Source organism: Vanessa tameamea, chromosome 25, assembly GCF_037043105.1.
Source record: "Vanessa tameamea isolate UH-Manoa-2023 chromosome 25, ilVanTame1 primary haplotype, whole genome shotgun sequence".
Classification (NCBI taxonomy): domain Eukaryota; kingdom Metazoa; phylum Arthropoda; class Insecta; order Lepidoptera; family Nymphalidae; genus Vanessa; species Vanessa tameamea.
Genome location: NC_087333.1, coordinates 5,712,923 through 5,735,645, shown reverse-complemented (window position 1 = coordinate 5,735,645; position 22,723 = coordinate 5,712,923). Strand labels below are relative to the sequence as shown.

At 34.4% G+C, this 22,723-nt stretch overlaps 1 protein-coding gene across 2 annotated transcripts; it reads left to right on the top strand.

Moving 5' to 3' along the window:
• The first annotated feature begins 683 nt into the window (after positions 1 to 683).
• LOC113401834 (PHAF1 protein CG7083) lies at positions 684 to 22,500 on the top strand. 2 transcript variants are annotated; one of them, XM_026641902.2, is made up of 11 exons: positions 684 to 930; positions 14,378 to 14,460; positions 16,535 to 16,662; positions 18,347 to 18,506; positions 18,897 to 18,992; positions 19,909 to 20,059; positions 20,741 to 20,940; positions 21,140 to 21,264; positions 21,635 to 21,824; positions 21,960 to 22,055; positions 22,185 to 22,500. In XM_026641902.2, the coding sequence occupies exons 1-10, from the start codon at positions 867 to 869 to the stop codon at positions 22,044 to 22,046; spliced, it is 1,284 nt and encodes a 427-aa protein (XP_026497687.2). In that variant the 5' UTR covers positions 684 to 866; the 3' UTR covers positions 22,047 to 22,055; positions 22,185 to 22,500. The 2 variants fall into 2 exon arrangements, with proteins under 2 accessions (XP_026497687.2, XP_026497686.2); XM_026641901.2 differs by having other exon boundaries at positions 685 to 930; positions 20,735 to 20,940.
• Positions 22,501 to 22,723: the final 223 nt, after the last annotated feature.

Sequence of the window (22,723 nt, the reverse complement as noted above, 5' to 3'; positions counted from 1 at the left end):
CTAAGTGATTTCCAAATCAAATCTAGTTAATTCGTTGAGATTTATCAAGTGAATTGAAAAGCGACCTACATCTCTATTTTTTAGTAACTCAAATAATCCACATAAGGTGAAAAACAAGCAATGGAAGGAATATTATTTAAGAATATCTTAAAGTTGTCAATAACAGAATTGTGTGAAGAAGAAGCGGAGTTGAAAATTCACAAGTGTGAAAAGGATAAAACATAATCTGACAGTATGAAAGAGATAGAGAATTTTGTAACCAACGTGTTAGAAAGAGACCTCTAGAAAACAGTTTCAACAACATCAAATTTTCCCTTTGTGATTGGACGCATGCGTCATAAAGCTTTGCCAGGGCCGTATTTACGACTAACTTGAATTAAGTAATATTTTGATTTAATAAATCCGTTTCGTTTTTACACTTTCATGATAATTTTTCGTAAAATTAAAAAACATATATATATCTAGTCTGTAGTTATTCTAGTTAAGGTAAAGTTAACTGTGTATTATGTATTTCGACATTTTAGTGAAGAATATGTTATTAGCATTTATTTATAATTATGTATATTTATAATACATGGACTGTCTACATATCTATATAGAGTCTTTCAACTGTTTCTAATCCTTGAAATAATAATAAAGAAATCAATTAGGATATTTTTATCAATGTAAAATTGTAAATTACAGTGCGTACCTGGTAGAATACAATCAGCTGTTTGTAATGACAGTTCCTCTGACAAATACAAAATGGTTGAAAACTAAAGTTGGCAAACAAAGAAAGGCAGCGTAAAAGAGCCATTTGTCGTTAAAATACTGTTATATTGAGTGAAAGTTAGATAGTTTAGTGTGTGATAAGTGTTTTGTGCATCATGCTGGATTTAGAAATCGTTCCCGAACGTTCCCTGGGCTGCGATGCCTGGGAGTTCGTTTTAGGTAAGCACCCTCGTATGTTTATATCTTACGTCAAGGTTTTGCGTTGTATTTTCTACGGGACGCGACTTACGCAATGGTATTTTAACGGCTTGATCAATTAACCCCTTAATTAAAAATATAGTACTAGTTAAGAGGTCGCATTGATTTTTTTTTTCGAAGTGTCACGGGCCTTTGTTTCGTCTGTGGTACCAATGTTTATTTTTTTTTTGCTAGACTTGACCATGAAATCGCTGTTGTCATTTTTATTCATTGTTTTTCGTAACACAATTATTTTGTTATTAACATATAAACATAGCATTAGAATTACGACCTATTTAAAATGAGAAATATTTTGTTACATTTATGATTGATATATCAATGATCATCAGACAACCTAATTAACTTTTTTTTTTATCCCAAGCTGAAATTATTCTAATTATAAATACATTTTTTTTAAATTATTATTAATTTCTTATCATGTTGAAAAGGGTACATGTGTGATTTAAAAAAAGAATTAATATTTTTTTAAACTATGAGAAGGCAATATTTCGGATAACAATGTATTTCTACCCACTCAATTTAAATTATGTATTATTCATATAAATAAATTAATAACTATTACACAATGTTTGTCAATAGAACTTCCTAATATCACTAGAAAATATCTTTGATTTTTTTTTGACAATTTACTTATAACTAAGTGATTTTATTAATTTCCAATATTCATTTAGTGTTGTAATCATAACCAAAAGTTTAACTCTGAATCATAAAAATGTCACAAGTAGACATACTATTTATATTATTAACAGAGTAAATAGTCTACAATATATATTTTGATATCACGTCTGCACTCAGATATATTTTATGCCTACTTAGTGATTGTTAAATATATCTGAGAGCGTTTTTAAAAAGAATTTAGTAAATAACTTGTCCTAGTACTGTTTTATTCTCATAGAATGACTTATTATTATTCTGTTATCCGAAACATCGAAACTTGGCGCAATAAGCTATGATTAATGCCTCCTGGGACACTAGACGGTTTCACATCATATCATTTTTAATCCTGTCTACTATATCCTGTCAGTATGGTCCCTCATTGTGTAAAGTTTGGAGTTTTAACACTGAGTTACTCAGGCTTAAGGCTACTTCTGCCTAGAAAAATTTGACTGCTCTGCTGAATCTGCTCCCAATACTGGTTATTGGGAGCAATTTCTTATTCTTCTTATTTAAAACATATATCATAAAATTTTATTCAATTAATTACTAGATAACACTCAGCCATGTTTAATACTCAAGAGTTTTTTTATTTCTATTTTTTCTATATTTTCTACATTATACCTAGGTATTTGATCCTGGCAATAATATAACTAGGTTAAAAATGTATATAATGTGTGGATATATTCATTATTTGAACTTCTTTACAAGATTGTTTTTTTATTAATATATTATTTATTATATGCAAAATCAACTTCAGCCTCGTCACCACATATACTATATTCTGTTGAGGCTGTTCTAAGTGCTACGCTGTTTCTAATGAGGTTTGCTGTGCCTCTAATAGATGGAAAACTAACTATTTTTTATTGACTAAATCAATTTGAACCCATCGTCATTGTTTACCAGCTGCTTACCTAGCCGTTGAACCATAGAGTCGTCTAATTTCCATTAAAAGACATATATATAGCCATTACTAGTAATTACAGAGTACTTTTCAATTGTCCATTATGTATTAGGTAATATACATAATATACAACTGGTTAATGTAATTACTTGTACTTTAATGTAAGTGATATATAATTTTTCACTCTAATCTATCATTATCTCCTATGAGTTTGACAAATTAATGAGCGAATTTTTACATGAATATGTTTTCAGAATGTTAGTCTTAATTTAATAGTGATTCCTGTTGTTCCTAGAAGATAAATCAAAGGTTCATGCTATGAACTCGTGAGATCCCCTGATCAATTGCATGGGAACTGCAATTCAATCGTCTGCTGGGCTAAGGCCTCCTCTCCCTTTGAAAAAATGGTTTGGAGCTTATTCCATCACGCTGCCCCAATGCAGTTTGGTGAATACCATGTGGCAGAATTTCAATGAAATTAGACACATGCAGGTTTTTTTTACGATGTTCTCCTTCACCGCCGAGCACGAGATGAACTATAAACATATATTAAGGAACTAGCAAGCAGTTTAATTCCTAAATCATCGGTTTAAGATGCTCGCACTCTACCAACTGGGTCATCTTAGTTTTGGGCTACATGGCCACTTAAAATAAGCTGAATTCTCCGATTTTTCTGTTGATACTTGTGTTCGTCCATTGATCGTATTTCGACTATAATCATTGTGAAAATTACTGGAAAACACGCATACGAGTAAGTATGTTTCGAAACAGTTTCCACTTCTTTCATTTCCAATTTTTTTTAAATTGAAAACATTAAAGCTCGTCCTTCGATACCAAAAAATAAAACGGTAAAGACATGGAGTGGAGGTACTGAACTGTTTTGTCTATGCCTATTTATAGATAAAAAAAATTATTAAGCAAAACAAGTGTTTATATTATAAAAAGTCGTTCGTTTTATAGTTATCTTTAGCTTAAACGTTCTATAAGATATATCCATATATGTCTTGAACCGTAAAAATATTTTAATTTTGCTAAGTAGGTGTGTGGTGTTGTTGAACGTTTTTTTTTTACTTTTCCAAATATGAGTGCAAACATCTAGCAGTAACTTATTAGTTACGCGTTCCGATGTTGTATGTGCAAAACGAACTCTATTATCCCCCTATACCTATTCTCTCATCTAAGGGTAATTTTACTTTGTCTAAATATTTGTTTTTATTGTAACTGGCTACCCAGGCCCGTCTTAAACCCGGGTGTAGGGGATACTAAAAATTTGGGTGCCTCGCATTGGTGTATGTTTGTCCAATTATAGTCAAATGTAAATCAGGAAGCCCAGATGGTCTCTTAAAAATATTTTGGGGAGGGGGTTCGAGATCGCTAGAACTGCTTGCAACGGGACGCCTAAGGCAGGACTAGGGTAACCTGTCCCGGCTTCTCAGCATTGAATAAGGGTTTAGATATATAAAATGGTTATATTGAAGGACAAATATATTTATTTTTTTTGGGCTATGTCCTTTGCTAGCCTACGCAAACCTTTTAACCAAATCAACAATTTAAGGACACAGAAGGCAAACATACAAACATTAATGATTATTTATTAATTTGTGTAATAAAATATATATTAGACTAGCTGTGCCTGCGACTTCGTGCGCGTTGTTTGAATTTAAGTTATTTGGATATTGTAGCGTGATTTTATTTTTATTCTATACATAATTCTAAAATAAAAGTAGCTTAAGCTACTTCTTATTACATTCGTTATCTGTCAGTGAAAGTCCCGTCGAAATCGGTTCAGCCGTTCCAGAGATTAGCCGGAATAAACAGACAGATAGACAGACAAAAATTGTAAAAAAATTTATTTTGGTATATGTACCGTGTATGCATTTAGTAAAAATGGGTTATTTTAATATTACAAACAGACACTCCAATTTTATTATATGTATAGATTAAAAATAAGAGAGCCGAATGTATTCAAATATTATGATGGTCGGTTGAGTTAAGTCCAGATCGCGTGGCAAGAAATACAGGATGACTAAATTAATATAATTAACTTGATGACTAATTAATGTTGTGCAACATATTTGTGAATCCCATATCCTGATAGGGCTGAAGATTTATCAAGCACAGGACCAACGGCTTCGCTTTCCACATAGCCATATGTTACAGAGAAATTATCGCAAGTTAACGGTTAAACACAATAACATATACGCGTATTATGTTTAATGTTATCGGGAGATTAAAGTGTCGTAACAATGTTTTTCGTTGATATTAATATTTTTCGACCTTGACTACAAACAGCTGTACGCACATTTTAAAATGGTTGGCGAATATTATATTACTATCAGTAATTATTTCATTATCTGCTCTGCATAATTTAATCTACTATATTTATTAAATATATATACTTCTTGGTGGTAGGGCTTTGTGCGAGCCTGGGTAGGTACCACCCACTCATCAGATATTCTACCGCCAAACAGCTGTACTTAGTATTGTTGTGTTCCGGTTTGAAGGGTGAGTGAGCCAGTGTAACTACAGGCACAAGGGACATAACATCTTAGTTCCCGAGGTTGGTGGCGCATTAATATTTTTACTTTTGTACCATCCGGTGGCTCATTTGCTCGTCATCTATTACATAAAAGAAATAGTACCCATACCTTACATCGCCAATGTGCCATCAACCTTGGGAACTAAGATGTCCCTTGTGACTGTAGTTAGACTGGCTCACTCACCCTTCAAACCGGAACACAACAATACTAAGTACTGCTGTTTGACGGTAGAATATCTGATTAGTGAGTGGTACCTACCCAGGCTTGCACAAAGCCCTACCACCAAGTGAAGGCATCCGATGTCCTTTTTTACCCGTTACTACGTGTATGTATTTATATTATATAGTATGTATTTAGTGTATAGTTTAGAAGACAAAGCGTAACAAACAAAACAACTTTCGTTTTCAATAAATGATAAGAATTTTTAAACATTTCGTGTTAATAAAAATAGTTGTTGACACTTATTACAGAATTATTTCAAGATATTTTTATTGAACGCTTCTAATTAACTTTAATATAATTGATAAGAAACTTATTAAAGAAAACATTTAATTGATCAAAAAAAGTAATGTATGATTTAATTACCTAATGAGAAATATCGCATTAATTAAAATTGTACGTGCTAATTGATTGTATGTGTTAAATATTTAAATGTTTGTTAACGTATAGCCTATTCCAATGGAAATAGGAAAAAAGATAAACAAACCTTAGATTTACATATTTCATGCGATTTACTAATAACTCAGCTATATTGTGCACTACTAAGAGTTTGTGATTAATATATATTTATTTATAATACAAAACTATAACACTTAACTACTTATTTCCACTTGAATTTTACTTCCAAAATGCCGATAACAGTTTCGTCGACGTTCAAGACCAAGATTAAGCAAGCTCTTGACCAATGATATCGCGTCAATTTGCAGTCAAATGTTGTTTATTTGGCTTTTCTCCTCTTAAGGTCGGAATTGAGTATATGTGTAATGGCAATTTACCCTTGTAAAGTAATATGCCGTACTTATAGTGTCCCATGGAAACTTCGGCTTAGAAAGAGTTTGAAAGAGTGAGTGTTCTGATTGTTAATTTAATTTAATTGGACAAATAGAAAGGTGATTTTAATCATATCGTGTTTATATAGAGTCACCATAAACTTAAAAGCATTTGCGTTAAGCTAATCTTGGACTTAAATTCTTAAGGTTTGGCAATAGCCGATTAATCGACCTCGTCTTCTGCTAGAAATTGGCGTTTTGTCGGACACTATTTATTTATTAATGTTTTAGTATACATTACGTGTAAGTAGGTAGGGCACCATCGTCCAAGGACATTGGTAATGTAAGATAAACTAAACATCTCTCACTTCGCCAGTGCTACATCAACCTTAAGACCTTTGATGCCCCATGGGCGTGTAGTCAAACTGGCTAATATATCTGTCCAATCGGAAAATACAAATACTAACTATTTCTGTTTGTCGGTAGAATAATAGTCGGTAAAATTTATTTATCAGTATTATTAATTGAGCTTAAGGTAAACATCTTAGGTTCTGCTTTGTGAGATTCGATGATTCAGCCCTCTCTCTCCAAAATCATCGGAGTTCTTCCATGACTAATCATAAAGTTAATTTTACTTAAAGTTTTTGGAATGCGTTACACTACTTAAAGCACAATAAAATTCTGTGTATTTTTTTGGTGTTAGCCCAAAAGCGACTATTCTGAATCCATTGTTCATTTGTGCTTCTGTCTAAGAACTCACTTCATATCTCACCCGTGAAATGTTAACAGCTGATGTACGGGTTTGATATGTGTATCCTTCAAATGTCGTAATTATTATAGTTAATGCCGCATATCACTCTCTGACATTTCACGATCGTGTTCTGCGGTGGGTTTAGGTGTTCGTTCAGAATTGCTCTCATAATGCAGCTAATTTTATTATTTAACTCAAATGTTATTATATTGTCATTATTGAGTACGTTTTCACAAAGGCAATCTATGCAATTTAAATTTGTTATTGCCTAGGCTGTGTACATATATACATTAAATTTCGTTAAATAGCAGAAAAAAATAATAAAAAAATATTTTCTATTACTACAAACTATAATGTATGTAATACCGTGCACACTATGTCACGTATGTGCTATCACTGTAGCAATGGTTTAAAATAAATTAACAATTAATCATGTTTCTGTGTGTTGAAATATTTCGGCACAACGCGTTCAATTGTCGAATGAACTTTGTTAAGTTGTAGTGTGTTCACTTAAATTAGCATTCTCTGGTTAAAATCTATATGAGCTTTTTACTAGGCCCTTTAATTTAATGTCTGGTGTCAATTTATCGAAATCCGTTTCAGTAATTGAGCTGTAACGTATGAGTAGACATCAAAATCTAAACATTCACTTGTATTGTCTATTTCAACGGCAGGAGGAGTAAAGGAAATTAACTAAATTTGACCTGTAATGGACATAACATCATTGGTCGTGTTATAAAATAATTTATGGTATTGATTATGAATTCGTGTTAAAATGCCGATTTATATATATTTATTTAGTGGTAGGACTTTGTGCACGCCTGTCTGGGTAGCACCTTTCAACAGATATTCTACCGTGAAATAGCAAGACTTGTTTCGTTGTGTTCCGGGTGAGTGAGCCGGTGTAACGACAGGCACAAGGGATATAACGTTTTAGTTTCCAAGGTTAGTTGTGCATTGGCAATGTAAGGATTGGTTAATATTTCTTATAACGCCAATGTCTATGGGTTATAGGGATTTACCACCTGGTGAACATTTATCATAATAAAATGTTAATCAAGAACTGTTTGTAGTGCATAACATAGCAGATCTAATTGCAAATCATATAGAATAGACTATACTATAACGTTCATATAAATATAAAACGAATGTCGTCTGTTTATGGCGAATATGAATAAATGTATAATTTAATCGAATTCAAATTGAATTGCACGAAAATAAACAATTTGTTGACGTATATGAGTTTATTTGAAGTGAATTAAAATTTAAATTGCGTGCATATAACGTTTGCGTTACATAGGCAACAATGGCGTTGAAACAATTGGACTATAGTTGGTTAGACTATTGTTGTGGATAACGGGACGAGAATTCAAAACGATTGTGTATCTTATACTTAATACATACAAATGAGTATGTTTGGCTAAAACTGTAACCGATTTTGATGAAACCAGGAGTTTTTTTCCGAGTTTAAATTTTCCGGTCCCAAAAAGCAATTGTTTTCTTTGTAAGTCGTAATATAATGTCCAGTTGGTGTGTTCAAGAAATAATTGCCTTTTATTACGAATAGAAGAATCTATCTATAAGGCTATGGAAGCGTAATTCAAAAGTGTCCCCATAAAAAATGCTCCGTAAGCGAAGCTATTCAGAAGAAAGATTCTCATTCATTCTTATTTTAATTAAAAGTAAGTTCTTTTGTTATATCATTGTGCAGAGAATGTATATAACCGACAACTGTTCGTTGCAGGTAGATGAAGTGCATAGGTACCTCTGTAACGAATCGTTACCAGTAATTCAAAAACGATCGTACGATAACGATAGATGTACGAACATTATAAATAGGCAAATGCATAACAGTTCTGCAGCGTTATTATGTAAGTATTCACTTCGTATCTCACTTCGCTAAATACTAACTAGTGACTTAACGTGATACGTCATTTCAATTCGTATATCCAGTGACTTTTATAATTATTAAAGCTAATGTATCGTTTTATCGGTGAGTATCGAGTTTTTTCTTACAGAATACTGTACCTTTTTCTACTCTGTTTTTTTTTATTTGTTTTTTACTGACGAGCTTTAGTTAGTGTTGCCAATAAAAAAATGGAAATAAGCGTAGAAAAGAATCTTCGACCCGAACATAATTCGGATGTCTTTTCAAATTTTGGATTACGATATATTTTAAATAGCACTTCTGATAATGTGTCTGGATGAGCCATATTTGTCTCCAGCAGGAATCGATTCCGCGATCCCGGAATAGTGTAGGAATGACATTGGTTATTTCAATACTTGATCATATCTATCTCTACATATTACAAAAACAATGTCATTTCCCGCTGTCCGTACCTTTACATCTTTATACTGTGCAACGGGGTTTGATGCGGTTTCCATCAAACAGCAGAATGATTCAAGGGAATGGTTTACATGTATAATACTTGCATATTATAGTAAAAAACCAAGAATATTTCTTTTTTATGTTTTTTCTTCAATTTAAAAATTGTGTATATTAGTGTACCCGTGTGAAGATGATGAACTAGTTTAGCATTGGTGTCTCGAAATAAAAATATGCAGGCACGTCATAAATAACATTAATCTATCCAATAAAGATAAACATAAGACACACGTACACACACGTACACGTGAATTGTTATTATTATTTGAGGAAACAACAACAAAAAAATATACAATGTATTATATTGAAAACAAAAAGAGATTATTATCTTATCGGGTCGTTGAGTAATAGTAAGATCTAAATCAATGTAAAATTTTCTCAATAATAAAGAAATAATATTAATTATCTGTCCTTAAAAACCTGACATAAAAACTTTATAAAAAGAACTCATATGATTAGGCAAAGACAAACTGTTCGGTACGTTTTCATTCTCTCTTCGTCACCGATTTCCTTTTTTTTTTTTTTTTTTATATATATTGACGGTATTGTTATCTATAAAAATAATTTGGAAATAGAATAGAAATAAAACGTTCGAAATATGAAAATTCATATCTTTTCTCAAATTTTAAATGATGTTATTTTCATTAGCTAACATTGGCTGTTGATAATATTCCATGATACATGTCCGGATGAGTGCACCGAGGATATTACACCATAAATGCAGGTGCATTTATGGTGTATATGACGATTATGACATTCAGCAGGATGGTCTCAGGATCTCCTCACCTTCCTATCAAAAATGTTTGACACTGAGCTTTTTCAATGTTTGATAATTGTAATGTATTATTTATTCTGTTGTCAGAATAAACGGCGTTATCGAATATAGGACTTTAATAAACATTTTTTGTAAACTCCCTAAGGTGAGATTCGTAGACTTATTAGAAATATACTTTTAGGTAATTACATTTATGTGTATAATAAATACTCTAGGGACGATGAACATTAATTATAATAAATAGCAACCGAACTATAATCAATTAAATCAAATTTTTGGACTAAAATTAAGGAAACAAGTTCTTGTAGATTGTGATGTGTGTGTAACATAACAATAACACTAAACAAACAACACTCCTACATTAATATACATATATAAATAGTTAAAATAAAAACAAAAACCACGTGAAGTACCTAAACATGACTTGTCTATATTTATCTATAATAATAAATGATTAGACGTTTTTCCTTATGCCTGTTTCGGAAGTTTTAACTTAACATAATATTACTATACGAGTTGATTCGCTTCACGGTCTCACTTAAAATTTAATGACGCGAGTTTTTCTTGTCCTATTAAACACTTAATTTTAACTGGTCTTGTGTATATTATGCTTAATGGCCGAGATGGCCCAGTGGTTAGAACGCGTGCAACTTAACCGATGATTGCGGGTTCAAACCCGGGCAAGCATCACTGAATTTTAATGTGCTTAATTTGCGTTTATAATTCATCTCGTGCATTTTTCTCGTGCGAGGATGTGTTTAATTTCAACGAAATTTTGCCATACGTGAATCCACCAAGTCGCATTTGAGCTGCTTGGTGGAATATGCTCCAAACCTTCTCCTCAAAGGGAGAAGAGGCCTTAGCCCAGCTGTGGGAAATTTACAGTCTGTACATATTGCATATGCATAATATATAATACTCGTATAATAAATATACTAGTGGGCCTCCCGCGAAACTTCATAATAATTTTTAGGGATTTCGAAACCTGTGACTGGTTTTGTTTTGATTTCATTTCATTGTAAACTGCAAGTCACTCATCTATATTTGGCGCCAAAATGATAAAACATTTTTTTAATGTCAAATAGTATACATTAGTTCAGGTAGAATTTGAGTTTTTCTATAGTAATTTTCTTTAATTTTGCTTACTTTTTTTTTTTCTTATACCGCCGTAGTACCGCTCTCCAACCGGCCAGTACCTTTTCTCTTGCAAAAATTAATTCTTTGTTAAATTGTAGCAATTTCGAAAACTGCAATCAAGTATCCTCTTTAATTTTCTGCACATCTACGGCTGGAACTCTTTGAAATGAGACAAAGACAGATTTTTTATGTGCAGCTATCGTCCCATAATCACTGGGACAAAAATCGGCTCACGCTATTAATACATAAGATTAGTGTCAGCGTGAAGTAACGCTTAAAAAAAAACAATATTTTGACAACTATTCTTTTTTTTTTTTAATGGCCTTTATTTGTGCCAAGAAGGCCCAGATTGTTTCGCCAATGTCACGTGCGATGGAGAAGACACGATAGAGATTTTCCGGTGCGGTCGAGATTACAGGCTTTATTTAATTTTGAATGCATAATAGTAGTAGACGGAAACCCATACCCTAAAACAAAACAATAATAATAATTAGATACAAAATAATTGCTATTAAAACACATAAGAACAATCACAAAACTATTTACAGCTTAATCTTATTACGTTCAATATTTACATAGAAATTTACAAAATGGACTGAACACAAACATTAATAAACATTAATAGGGCGAGGAACTTTAGGATAGAGAACGTCGTAAACGGGATGGAGGAGTTTGGGGTAACAAAACAGTATATGGGATAGGGAACCTTCGCCTAGGTCACACTCACTCAAAGAGTGATTTCTAACCCTAATTTTACATTGACAACTATTCTCTATTCACACAAGTAGAAAAACCTAAATAAACAACTTTGACATTGAATTGGCGTGATGTCATTGGGCGATTGCCAATTTGAATAATCTATGATATTCATTATGGATTTGGGAAAATAATTGAGTCATTGTGACGTCGGCGGAGTAGTTATGGGAACTTTGGAAGCGGTTGTGAGTTGTTAAATGAAACAGTGTTGTCTTATGAATAAAGTTATATTAATTGACATGTTTTTTTTTGTGCACAAGAAGAAAGCTACTATTAGCAGATCGTTTGGATGTTTAAGGTTGGTTCATCTTAACTCGTTCCCCGATTTCGGTTTGGTATAGTTGTTCTGTGCGGTTTCAACCGCGTTGAAAGATACTGATCCTCCCACCCTCGGGTTCCTAGCGTGATATTATATATTCTGTAACTTTTCTCAATAAATGGCTTATCTAATGTTAAAGTTTTACGTAGAACGTATAGATTGAATTATTTTACTGAGATAAGCGGGTATATATATAGAATAGTATTTCTATTCTATAACAACAGTGTACTTTAATCTATGACAGAATTTGTTATTATAATGTAACAGACATACAAACAATGTCATTATGTATATCGATAAACTCTCGTAAAAAAGTAAATAGAACGCGTGGTCATGTTTAGTGTCATTAACATTCTTATCGGTCATACGACGGTAACGAATATTTATCATAGACATAACAATACCATTACATTGAATATTATGTTCGTCGGTTAAATCTCATGTCAATAATTTTTTTATAAAAATATACTATTGCATATGTGTACTAGGATAACAGCTGATCTGGAGAGACGACGTGACAGTGATCTTGGAGACAGTAACAGCAACTACGAACAAGCCAAGAGTATTGATTAAGAATAAGAATATTTGAGTATTTTTTTTTGTGTCTATGGCTATGTTAGATTAGTTAGTAAAAGGCGAACGTTTGCTCATTTAAAGTATGTATCTAAGTCGGTACATTGTGTCAAGATCAAAGAATATTTTTAAGTTCATACCTAAGAAGAACAACAAATTCTATTGGCATTTTTGGTTGTATGATACAAGTAATATGTTTCATTCTTGCATTATAAGCACAGAAGTAACTTACCTATGTTTTACTTGAAGATAAATTCTTAAATTAAAGAGTGCCCATATGGCGCCCAAATCCGCACTAATGTACTGAGTCTGTTGTCTCAATAGCTAAGCTAAAAGTCAAGATGGCTTTTTTACTTGAGTCCCTAGCCCCGTCTAAATTAGTAAGATACAATTATCAAGGCATCAATTTATTAGGGATCCCATAGGGATACCCAAAGGGTAAAACGGAACCCTGTTACTGAGACGCCGCTGTCCGTCTCACTGTCTGTCCGTCCGTCTGTCTGTATATTATTACAGACGATAATGATGATGATGATATTTCTGTTGCCGCTATAACAAAAAACAAAATAAAATAAACATTTAAGGGGGTTCCCATACAGCAAACGTGGTTTTTCCGTTTATAAAGATAATGTACGGAACAATTCGTGCGCGAGTTCGACTAGCACTTTGCCGTTTTTATAGTAACATAACCTATTATAAAAACTTAATTATTTATGTTATACAAATTATCGGTTCCTTAAAATGTGCCAATAATTGGACTATTATAGTTGTTTATGAATCGTATTACCCGTTACTAGTTATCACAAATAAGCTTATGGATGTATTTAATTATCATTATTTTTTTGGTCTATAATTATATCAGATGACTGTGAATGTAATTGCTTTGAATTGTGACAGCTCAAGTTTATATTTCCCTCAGATCCTACATTCTCTCATAATTCACATGCCTATCCTTATTCATGTCTCAGGGTATACTCTAATTCAAATTATACCATAGTTCCGTAGTCTTCTGGTTTGCCAGCAGCTAGATATAGTCAAGCGACTATATAAATATATTTTATTGAGGCGTTAAATTAAAATCCTTTAATTAAAACCGTGCCAGTTCACCTGACCGAATTTCGGGTATCGCGGCGAATTCAAAGACGAATCACATAAAAAGTTGTGGATATAGTGCGCAAGTGTTTTAGCAAACACAAGTGTACGCTTATAATCCGACACGATCAGAGAGACCAGACATAGTAGGCCACGACCCAAGTAGAAACTGGAGCAAGCACGACTGAGCTTACATGTGCTTATTTGGGTGCTCGGTGACGGAGAACATCGTGAGGAAACTTGCATTGGTTTGTTGATAATCAGTAACATGTTTATCCAATGATTGCATGATAATTAGCTATGTCGTAATGCAATTGAGCAGCGTGTTGAAATAAGCTCCAAAATATTCACCAAAAGAGGAGCTGTGGGTGGGAGCTTTCCCACCGGAAGCGTCGGGAATTTTACAAGTTACTTTCAGATAAATGTGAAAAACAATTATTTAAATGAGTCTTACATTTTCAAGTACCATTTTTATTCCGTTGAAGAATTAAATGAATTACGTTGGAATGAAAGAATTTAATTTGTTTTACAGGAATGCACTTTTCGCAAGCGGTCTCCATCATTCAGAGTCAAGTTGGAACGATACGTGGTGTACAGGTTCTGTATAGTGATCAGGTGAGTTTATCATCATTTCGTAGCATATTCCAATTCCAGAAGGAGTAGAGATAAATGAACAAATTGATAGATATAAGTTAAGTGGAATACGGTCGTATTATAAATAAAGATATATGAATTAAGAACTGTTTGTAATGCATAATATATCAGAACTATTAACAAATGCATGGAATATGTATGTGAACTTTACCTAATATGAGAATATTGAAAAAGTTTTTAGTAAAGATCGTCTCTTTTAAGGTCTTATTCGTAGCGAGAAGTTATATAGTGTTTCTAACTCAAAAAGTATCATTGAAATTATGCTCGTAGTCTCTTTCAGTATAAAATCTACAGCTTTGTAAATTAAGTTGGAAACAATTACATTTTCCGTGATAAAAATTACTACAAATGTTGATTCAGTTGATAAGCTAACGGCGCGGCGTAGCGAACGCAGAGTTTGATTGTGTTCAACTTTGTAGTATTCGTGTGTAACTTTAATAGATTTATAAATATATCTTTTACGGATTCCTAAAATGAAACAAGAATATTAAATGTATAATGTTTCGATTTCGCACGAGAAACAAAACTAACCCCCATAATTGAGCATTACAACAGTTTGTAATTTGTAGTCTTTGTTCAATAACTTTTTTGATATCAATATTTAATATAAAATATTCACTTAAAAATAGCGTTTAACACCGTACTTAACCTTTTTAGGGCAACTTATAAGACTTGTAGCCACTAGAAAATACGAGCGTTTCGGTACATACTAAGATCCATTGTGTCATACAAGTGGCTTGTACCAGATTTTCAAGCAGGTTTCTGTATAATTTTAAATGATTATTATGTAACGTACATTTGAAATAATTACAAATATTTTTAAATCTAGTTCTGTCAATAAACTCAATAGTACAAATGAAATCACAGACGAATGTCTTACTTAAAAGACTCGACATACTTAAGAAATAGCTAAATGTTTATTTTCCTTTTCGCAAAACAGTTGTACATGACTCATAAAAAACTTTATTATGATTTCGTGGTACAAAGACTTCTCTGTTATCACAACGTCATATAACACAATGGTTTAATTTACATCAAATAATTTTAATCGTATAAAATTGTTTACGATTTTATACATTTATTCGGTATTATGATCCACGCGGGTCCTAGCATAATGTAATATAGCCGATTTATTGAGAAAGATTATAGTCCAACGCAATAAGTTTTTTTTTTTAAATCGGTATAGTAGTACTGACACAGGTATGACTAGGGCTGTCAGACAATACGAGATAATTTATAAAGATGCGTTTACATGGACAATTTTTGAGAATTGATTAGTGGGACAATCTAGACCTATAAGTACCTTAAAATAACCTTTTTTGTAACTCCAGTAATCTTAATGTGTCGTGATTAAGGCGGTCTGTAATGTAACCATCGAAGATTCGATTTTGAGCAATACGTTACAGTACAGCCTCACCTATGAGCGTTAAGTTGCTGTTGAGCTCGCACTTGCTTTTTCAATGTTGGACAAAACTGTGTAAATGCTCGGTTCATTTTTCTCATTGATGTAATGCTCGAATCTGAAGTGTTACAAAACAGACGAATACTCCCGAGAAGAGACCGCTCCTACGAGAAGTGTTCTCAAACTTACAGCAAATTTTGACTGTGACATATCATGAACTGAAAACTGATAATTATTGCACAAAATTGGACTATTTATGTCAGAAAATTTCTTACAATTTTGGATTAGTAGTATTTAATAAATTTGAATTTTATTTGAAATATTAGCACCCCATGTGTGTCGTACACAAAATATCAATTTAAATTAGATCAAACAGCGATAACGCTACTCAAACATACTAAGACAAGTGCAGTGTCGCCTTTAGTTCAGGACGGTTGATTGTCTAATTTGACCTAACAAATATATTTAGATCAAATCAATTTATATCCCGAACCGGTGATAGTTGAACATCTAATATAATCCTGTGAAATGACAAGATATCAAAGCTTGTAGAGTCCGACTTTAATAGAGTATGTTCTAATTTTGATGTATGTATGTGACTTTTTATTAACTGTTATTTGTTTATTGTTTCAGAATCCACTATCAGTGGACTTAGTAATAAATATGCCGCAGGACGGTATACGGTTAATATTCGACCCGGTCGCGCAGCGGCTCAAGATCATTGAAATCTATAATATGAAATTAGTTAAGCTAAGGTATAGGTGAGTACATTTTATTTACTAGAAGACAATTGGGAAGGTGAATTAAAACAACAACGGAAGCGTCAAACAGAGTTTTAATATCTGTATATTTGTCGATAGCATCGTCCAGTTTCTGTAACGATCTCTTCTATGATTAGTTTGTCTGGATACATCGTTAACTAAACCTAAGGCCGTCTTGCACTGTTATGATATTAATGACGTACAATCAAGCCATTATTAAGAGGTACTAGCTAGCAGTACATGTTATAGTGGACGATTGCACTTTCTATTTTGTTACTCAAATAATCCTAATTGCAATCCAGCAAATCCGATGCGTTAGGAAAAAGTTCAGGCGCAGAAATCACGTCTACAGTATTTCTGATGCACGGGAGTTTATATACTACCATCTTACTTACTCCGAGTAGCTATTGAGAATTTCTGGACTGAAAAAGCCTATAACTTTTTAATGGCCTGATCGAAGTAATGAACTCAGGTCATCGGAATATATTCCTTATAATCTAGTCACAAGAGAAACGAGGTTTTATAGTTATTTTTGTACGTCATGATTTAAATTGACTATATATTTTTTACTTAAAATGTAAGTGTTCGTATCTCTTAATTTATCGCGAAGATATTTATTAAGGCCGGACAGAATTACGATTCCACCGTTTGATGGAATTAATAGTCATGCGGCTCGGACATGTTCGCCGTGCGATATGTTATGATGAATTGAAAAAATAATACAGTCACGTCCGTCGCCATCGGTCGACGTATGATTTGCGACGTGTAAATAATTATTCCGAACGCGTATCTCTTCGACCTGATGACCTTTGTGCGGTAACCAGCCGCTGCAGATGTTCAGGGACGATGTTTTCGTATCTCCGCTGATTGTTTAATTATTAATGTTTTTGATCCTTGATGAATGTATTGCTTTCATTGTATTCAGTATTAGAGCTATTTAGACGTTAACGTTGTTAGATAGTTTGAGAATAATTTGATTGAAAAAAAAAGGTGTGTTATTTTTTAGTTAATCTTACTTTTTCGCTTTGAACTTTTATAGTCCAAATTATAGTTAAATGATGATAACATGACATAAATTCAGAGTTTTTCAACATATATAAGATTAGTAGATATATATATATATATATATATATATTGGATGTGGATTAGAAATTATGGAAACTTATGTGACATTCGTTAGTTATGATATCATGAAATATTTATTTACCAATCTATTATAGGCAATAACGTTATCTAAGAGTAGAGGATCAATCAGTAGCGTGAACTATAGATATTTATATTTAAATTGTAGTCAAAAAACGTGGTCAAAAGACTTGCTTTGCTTCTCGCTCTCAACTTCATGGATTCGTGAAGGAATTTCGGGAAGGAAAGAACAGCTTTCAAATTTAAATCTTGCTGACTCCTAAGACAGGTTATCTTCAATGAAAACCAACAACCTAACCAATTACGAACGTATTTCTTGTGTTGGAAGATTGGTCTATTCGATGCAGTGTATTAAAATTTCATTTTTAATTAATAAGCTTTCGTTAACCTCGTAATTTTGTCGGGTAGAATAGTAGCACGTGAACAAACGCCTCAGCTTTTGTCCGATTAGAAATTTTAATATTTAAAAATCCATTCATCAGAATTGGTAGCGGCTTTCATGGTTATGTTGAGCCGATATATATTTGATTCTCTGTTCTAGCGGTATGTGCTTCAACTCGCCGGAGATAACGCCATCTATCGAGCAAGTCGAACACTGCTTCGGAGCGACTCACCCCGGTCTGTATGACAGCCAGCGTCACTTGTTCGCGCTCAACTTTAGGGGTCTCTCCTTTTATTTCCCCGTTGATAGTAAATTTGAGGTACGTTTGTGTTAATTTGGAATGTCTTATGTGTTTATTTTTTAGGTGCAAGCTCGTTTGGGTAGATACTCATGATATTTTCTACCGCTAAACAGTAATACTTATTATTTTTGTGTTTGGTTTGAAGGGTGAATGCGTCATACCAGCATAATGGACGTAACATCTTACTTCTATCAGGCCCATTATCATTATCCGAATCAAAATTGGATATTAACTGTATTTTTTGTATTAAATTGGCTTATTTATATATATATATATAGATTCTTCTTCTATGGACGCTTCTAACTTAGAAGAAATTCTTCATTAGGTTCCTGTACAATATTTATACAGACAATTCGTAGCTTTTATTGAAGCGTTGGATTATTGTTTTAGAATGTAATATAATTTCAGCCTGGATACGCGCACGGTTTGGGCTCGCTGCAGTTCCCAAACGGCGGCTCGCCCGTCGTCTCCCGAACAACGATATACTACGGATCACAGCATCAGGTTAGTTTAACATTCAGGCTATTGATAGGTTTTTTAGCCTGTAAACGTGATGTGTTACGATGATATTGTTGCTTTCAGCAAAGTTATATCAAGAACTCGTAGGGTTTAATGGTGTCAGTGCCCAATATTCTGCTTAGGATAGTTTTATATAACAAACTCTGTTCCTTTGGAGACTATTTCTAGTTGGTGGTAGGGCTATGTGCAAGCTCCTCTGGGTACGACCCACCCACTCATCAGATAGTCTATTCAGTATCGTTGTGTTTCGGTTTGAAGGGTGAGTGAACTGGTGTAATTAGAGGCACAAGGGACATAACATCTTAGTTCCCGAGGTTGGTGGCGCATTGGTGATGTAAGGAATGGTTAATATTTCTCACAATGTCTATGAGAGTTAGTGACCACTTACCATCAGATGGTCCATTTGCCCGTCAGCCTACTTATATCATTAAAAAAAAACAATTTTAAATGAATGAGGTCATTATTGTATTTAAAACTTAACAATTTTTCATCAGTAAGCTGTTTGTGTACCGAATAGGTTTGATTCAATAAAATTTTATTTAATAGTTCAAGTGGTCTCTCATTTAACGCGTACCGGTTTTGATAATCCGGTTATTCCTGTCGAGATCGGTTTCAAGGGCGGCTTGATGTTTCCTAGAATGCTAGTAAATAGTAAATTCCATAAATCATCTAGCGTCTCTAATACGGTGTGGTACTCATCAGATATTTTACCGCCAAACAGCAGTACTTAGTATTGTAATGTTCCGCTATGAAGGGTGAGTGAGCCAGTGTAACTATAGGCACAAAGGACGTAACGAATTAGGTCCCAAGGTTGGTGGCGCATTTTCATTATTTCCATAAAAAAATTCAGATCTCAATATACGATACAATAGTCTGATATTTCCAATGGTTTATATTTTAGCTAACGCGGTCAGCTAGCGGAGGTCGATGCTCGGCTCCGTTAGCGGACCTGCCACTCTCCTGCTACCGACACCAGCTGCACCTGAGGCGGTGCGACGTACTCCGATCGCCGACTGCGACGCTCGGATTACGCCTGCACATATACACAGAAGGTGAGATATAGCTCAACTTGTGTTGTCATACAGTTGACTTCGGTTTGAGGGTTAAACAATTGAGCATCTTGTTCGGCATTCAAATCAAGTCAAATCTAAATATAGTTTATTCAAATAGAACTTTTGAATCGTCATTGTATAGAACTGTATTAAACATAAATATAGATTTTACCGAGAAGAACCGGCAAGAAATTCAGTAGATACTCTTTTCCACTGTTTGCAATATAATGTCAGTTAAATACAATTATACATATATTCCGCCTGAAAGTCAACCAGTATATTTAATCGTTATACTCGGCGCTGTTGTGTTCCGGTTTTATCGGTGAGTGAGCCAGCGTAGATACAGGCCCAAGGGACATAACATCTTAATTCCCAAGGTTGGTGGCGCATTGGCGATGCAAGGAATGTTTAATATTTCTTACAGCACCATTGTCTACGGGTGGTGGAGACCACTTACGATCGGGTGGCCCATCGACCCGTCCGCTTGCCTATATCCTAAAAAAATATAATTAATTAGCTACGTTCGGTATTCGATTCAAGTCGAAGGGCTTCCGAGCCAATAGAGAGGTAACCGCCGGCGGCCCCGTTAGCCTCCCCCCCCAGCCGCCGGCGGGCTCTACAGAGCGAGGCGGCCCCGGGGCCCCGGCGGCCCCGTTAGCGCGCTGACCCCCCTAGCCGCAGGCGCGCGCGCGGGCTCCCCGGCGGCGCGGCGGCGCGTGGTGCGCTTCGGCGACAGCTGCCAGGCCGTGTCGCGCGCGCTGGCGGCGCCGGCCCGCCTGTACTACAAGGCGGACGACAAGATGCGCATCCACCGGCCCACGGCGCGCCGCCGCCCGCCGCCCGCCTCCGACTACTTCTTCAACTACTTCACGCTCGGCCTGGTGAGTGAACCCACCCGCTCATTTTTTTCATTTTATCGATTATACTCGCTGCCTTCTGTTTACCGTCTTGAATAGTCTCGATCGCCCGTCAGCTATGCGGGTGTAAAAGTAGTCCCTGTCTGTTCTGATAGATACCTGATAGATCTCTCGATACTCATTTTGAATTGTTTTAAAAGTTTGTCATGCCCTGACATTACAGGACGTGCTGTTCGATGCGCGTACGCATCAAGTGAAAAAGTTCGTGCTCCACACTAACTATCCGGGTCACTACAACTTCAACATGTACCACAGATGCGAGTTCGAGTTGAACGTGCAGCCAGACAAGTGAGTTTTTATTTCGTGATCATTTTTTATACATATTTTAAACTATACTTGGGTGATTAATCTTCTGAGACTAAACAAAAGATAACGGATGTTACGAAATGGAACGGACGTTATGAACAGGACCAATAACTCTACGTGCTTTCCGAGGCACCGCAGTCTAACAAAAATTTCCTTGACAGACAAACTTTATGAGTAAGTTTTTACGAGACAAAATTTGTGATGAGTGTTGTCCATGACTGAATGTAGGCAGCTTATACATGTTATTGATGGTATTGCATATTGAACAAAGATAATTATTACGAGTTTATCTAGAACCCGTAGTTTATACCCTCATGTACAAAATAGTAAGATCAAATAATGCCCCCCCCAGATGCGAGTCGAACGCACTGGTGGAGTCGCTGGGCGCGGTGAGCATCACGGCGTACAGCAAGTGGGAGAGCGTGTCGCGCGCGCTGCGCGTGTGCGAGCGCCCCGTCGTGCTCAACCGCGCCTCCTCCACCAACACCACCAACCCCTTCGGCTCCACCTTCTGCTACGGCTACCAGGACATGATCTTCGAGGTGAGCAGCTCATGGCTCAATCAGCTTTTGTTCTTTAATGTTGCCTGGAAGAGATTGCTTTCTTAGCAGTAACGGTGTATTAGTTATATGTGTTTTCATCATCACTGTGAAGGAGTCCGTCGTAATTATTCGCAGGTGATGTCGAACAACTATATTGCGTCGATAACTCTGTACCAGCCAGAGGGCACCCGACCTCACTACGCGGTCAGTTCCATCGCGTGACACAGCAAGGTAAAATAGTAAACTACTTTTTTTTTAAAACCTCTCATCTATAGTCAATGATTGAAATATATAATAAAACTTTTTTGTTTTTTTTAATTTAATTATAAATATTTTAATAGCTATAATATTTATTATCAGGTATCTCCAAGCAAAGGTAAAAAATTCACATCCTGAATGCAGTCGGTTTGTCAGTTATATACAAAATTAAAAAACACTCCACTCATGTGGCAACACTGCACCGTTCGACGCACGAACCTTCTGGCAATGTGACACATATCCCTTACAAAAACCAACCTAAGAGGTAACAGTATTTGAAAAAAAAATGTGATAAAAACTGTGAAAAAAAAACTAAAAAAAAAAATAAGTGAGTGACAGATCTCAAGATGGTGTGTATACGTTTATTTAATTCCTTAGCAGAAATGGACAGTAAAAAAAAGAAAGTTTCTCTTAATAATCATAATTAGTCAAATGTGTTCTTAAGTTTTACATATTGACGGGAAAATTTGAATTTTTCATTAAAAAAAAAAAACATAGTTTATAAGGAGTTGTAAATATTTTTTGACGTTCGAAAAAAAATAATATGAGATATCATAAAAATGTATTTTTTCTAAAATCATTGGACAATTTGCTAGTGCGTGTGATTATTGTGATAAAAATGGATACAAAAAAAGAAAAAT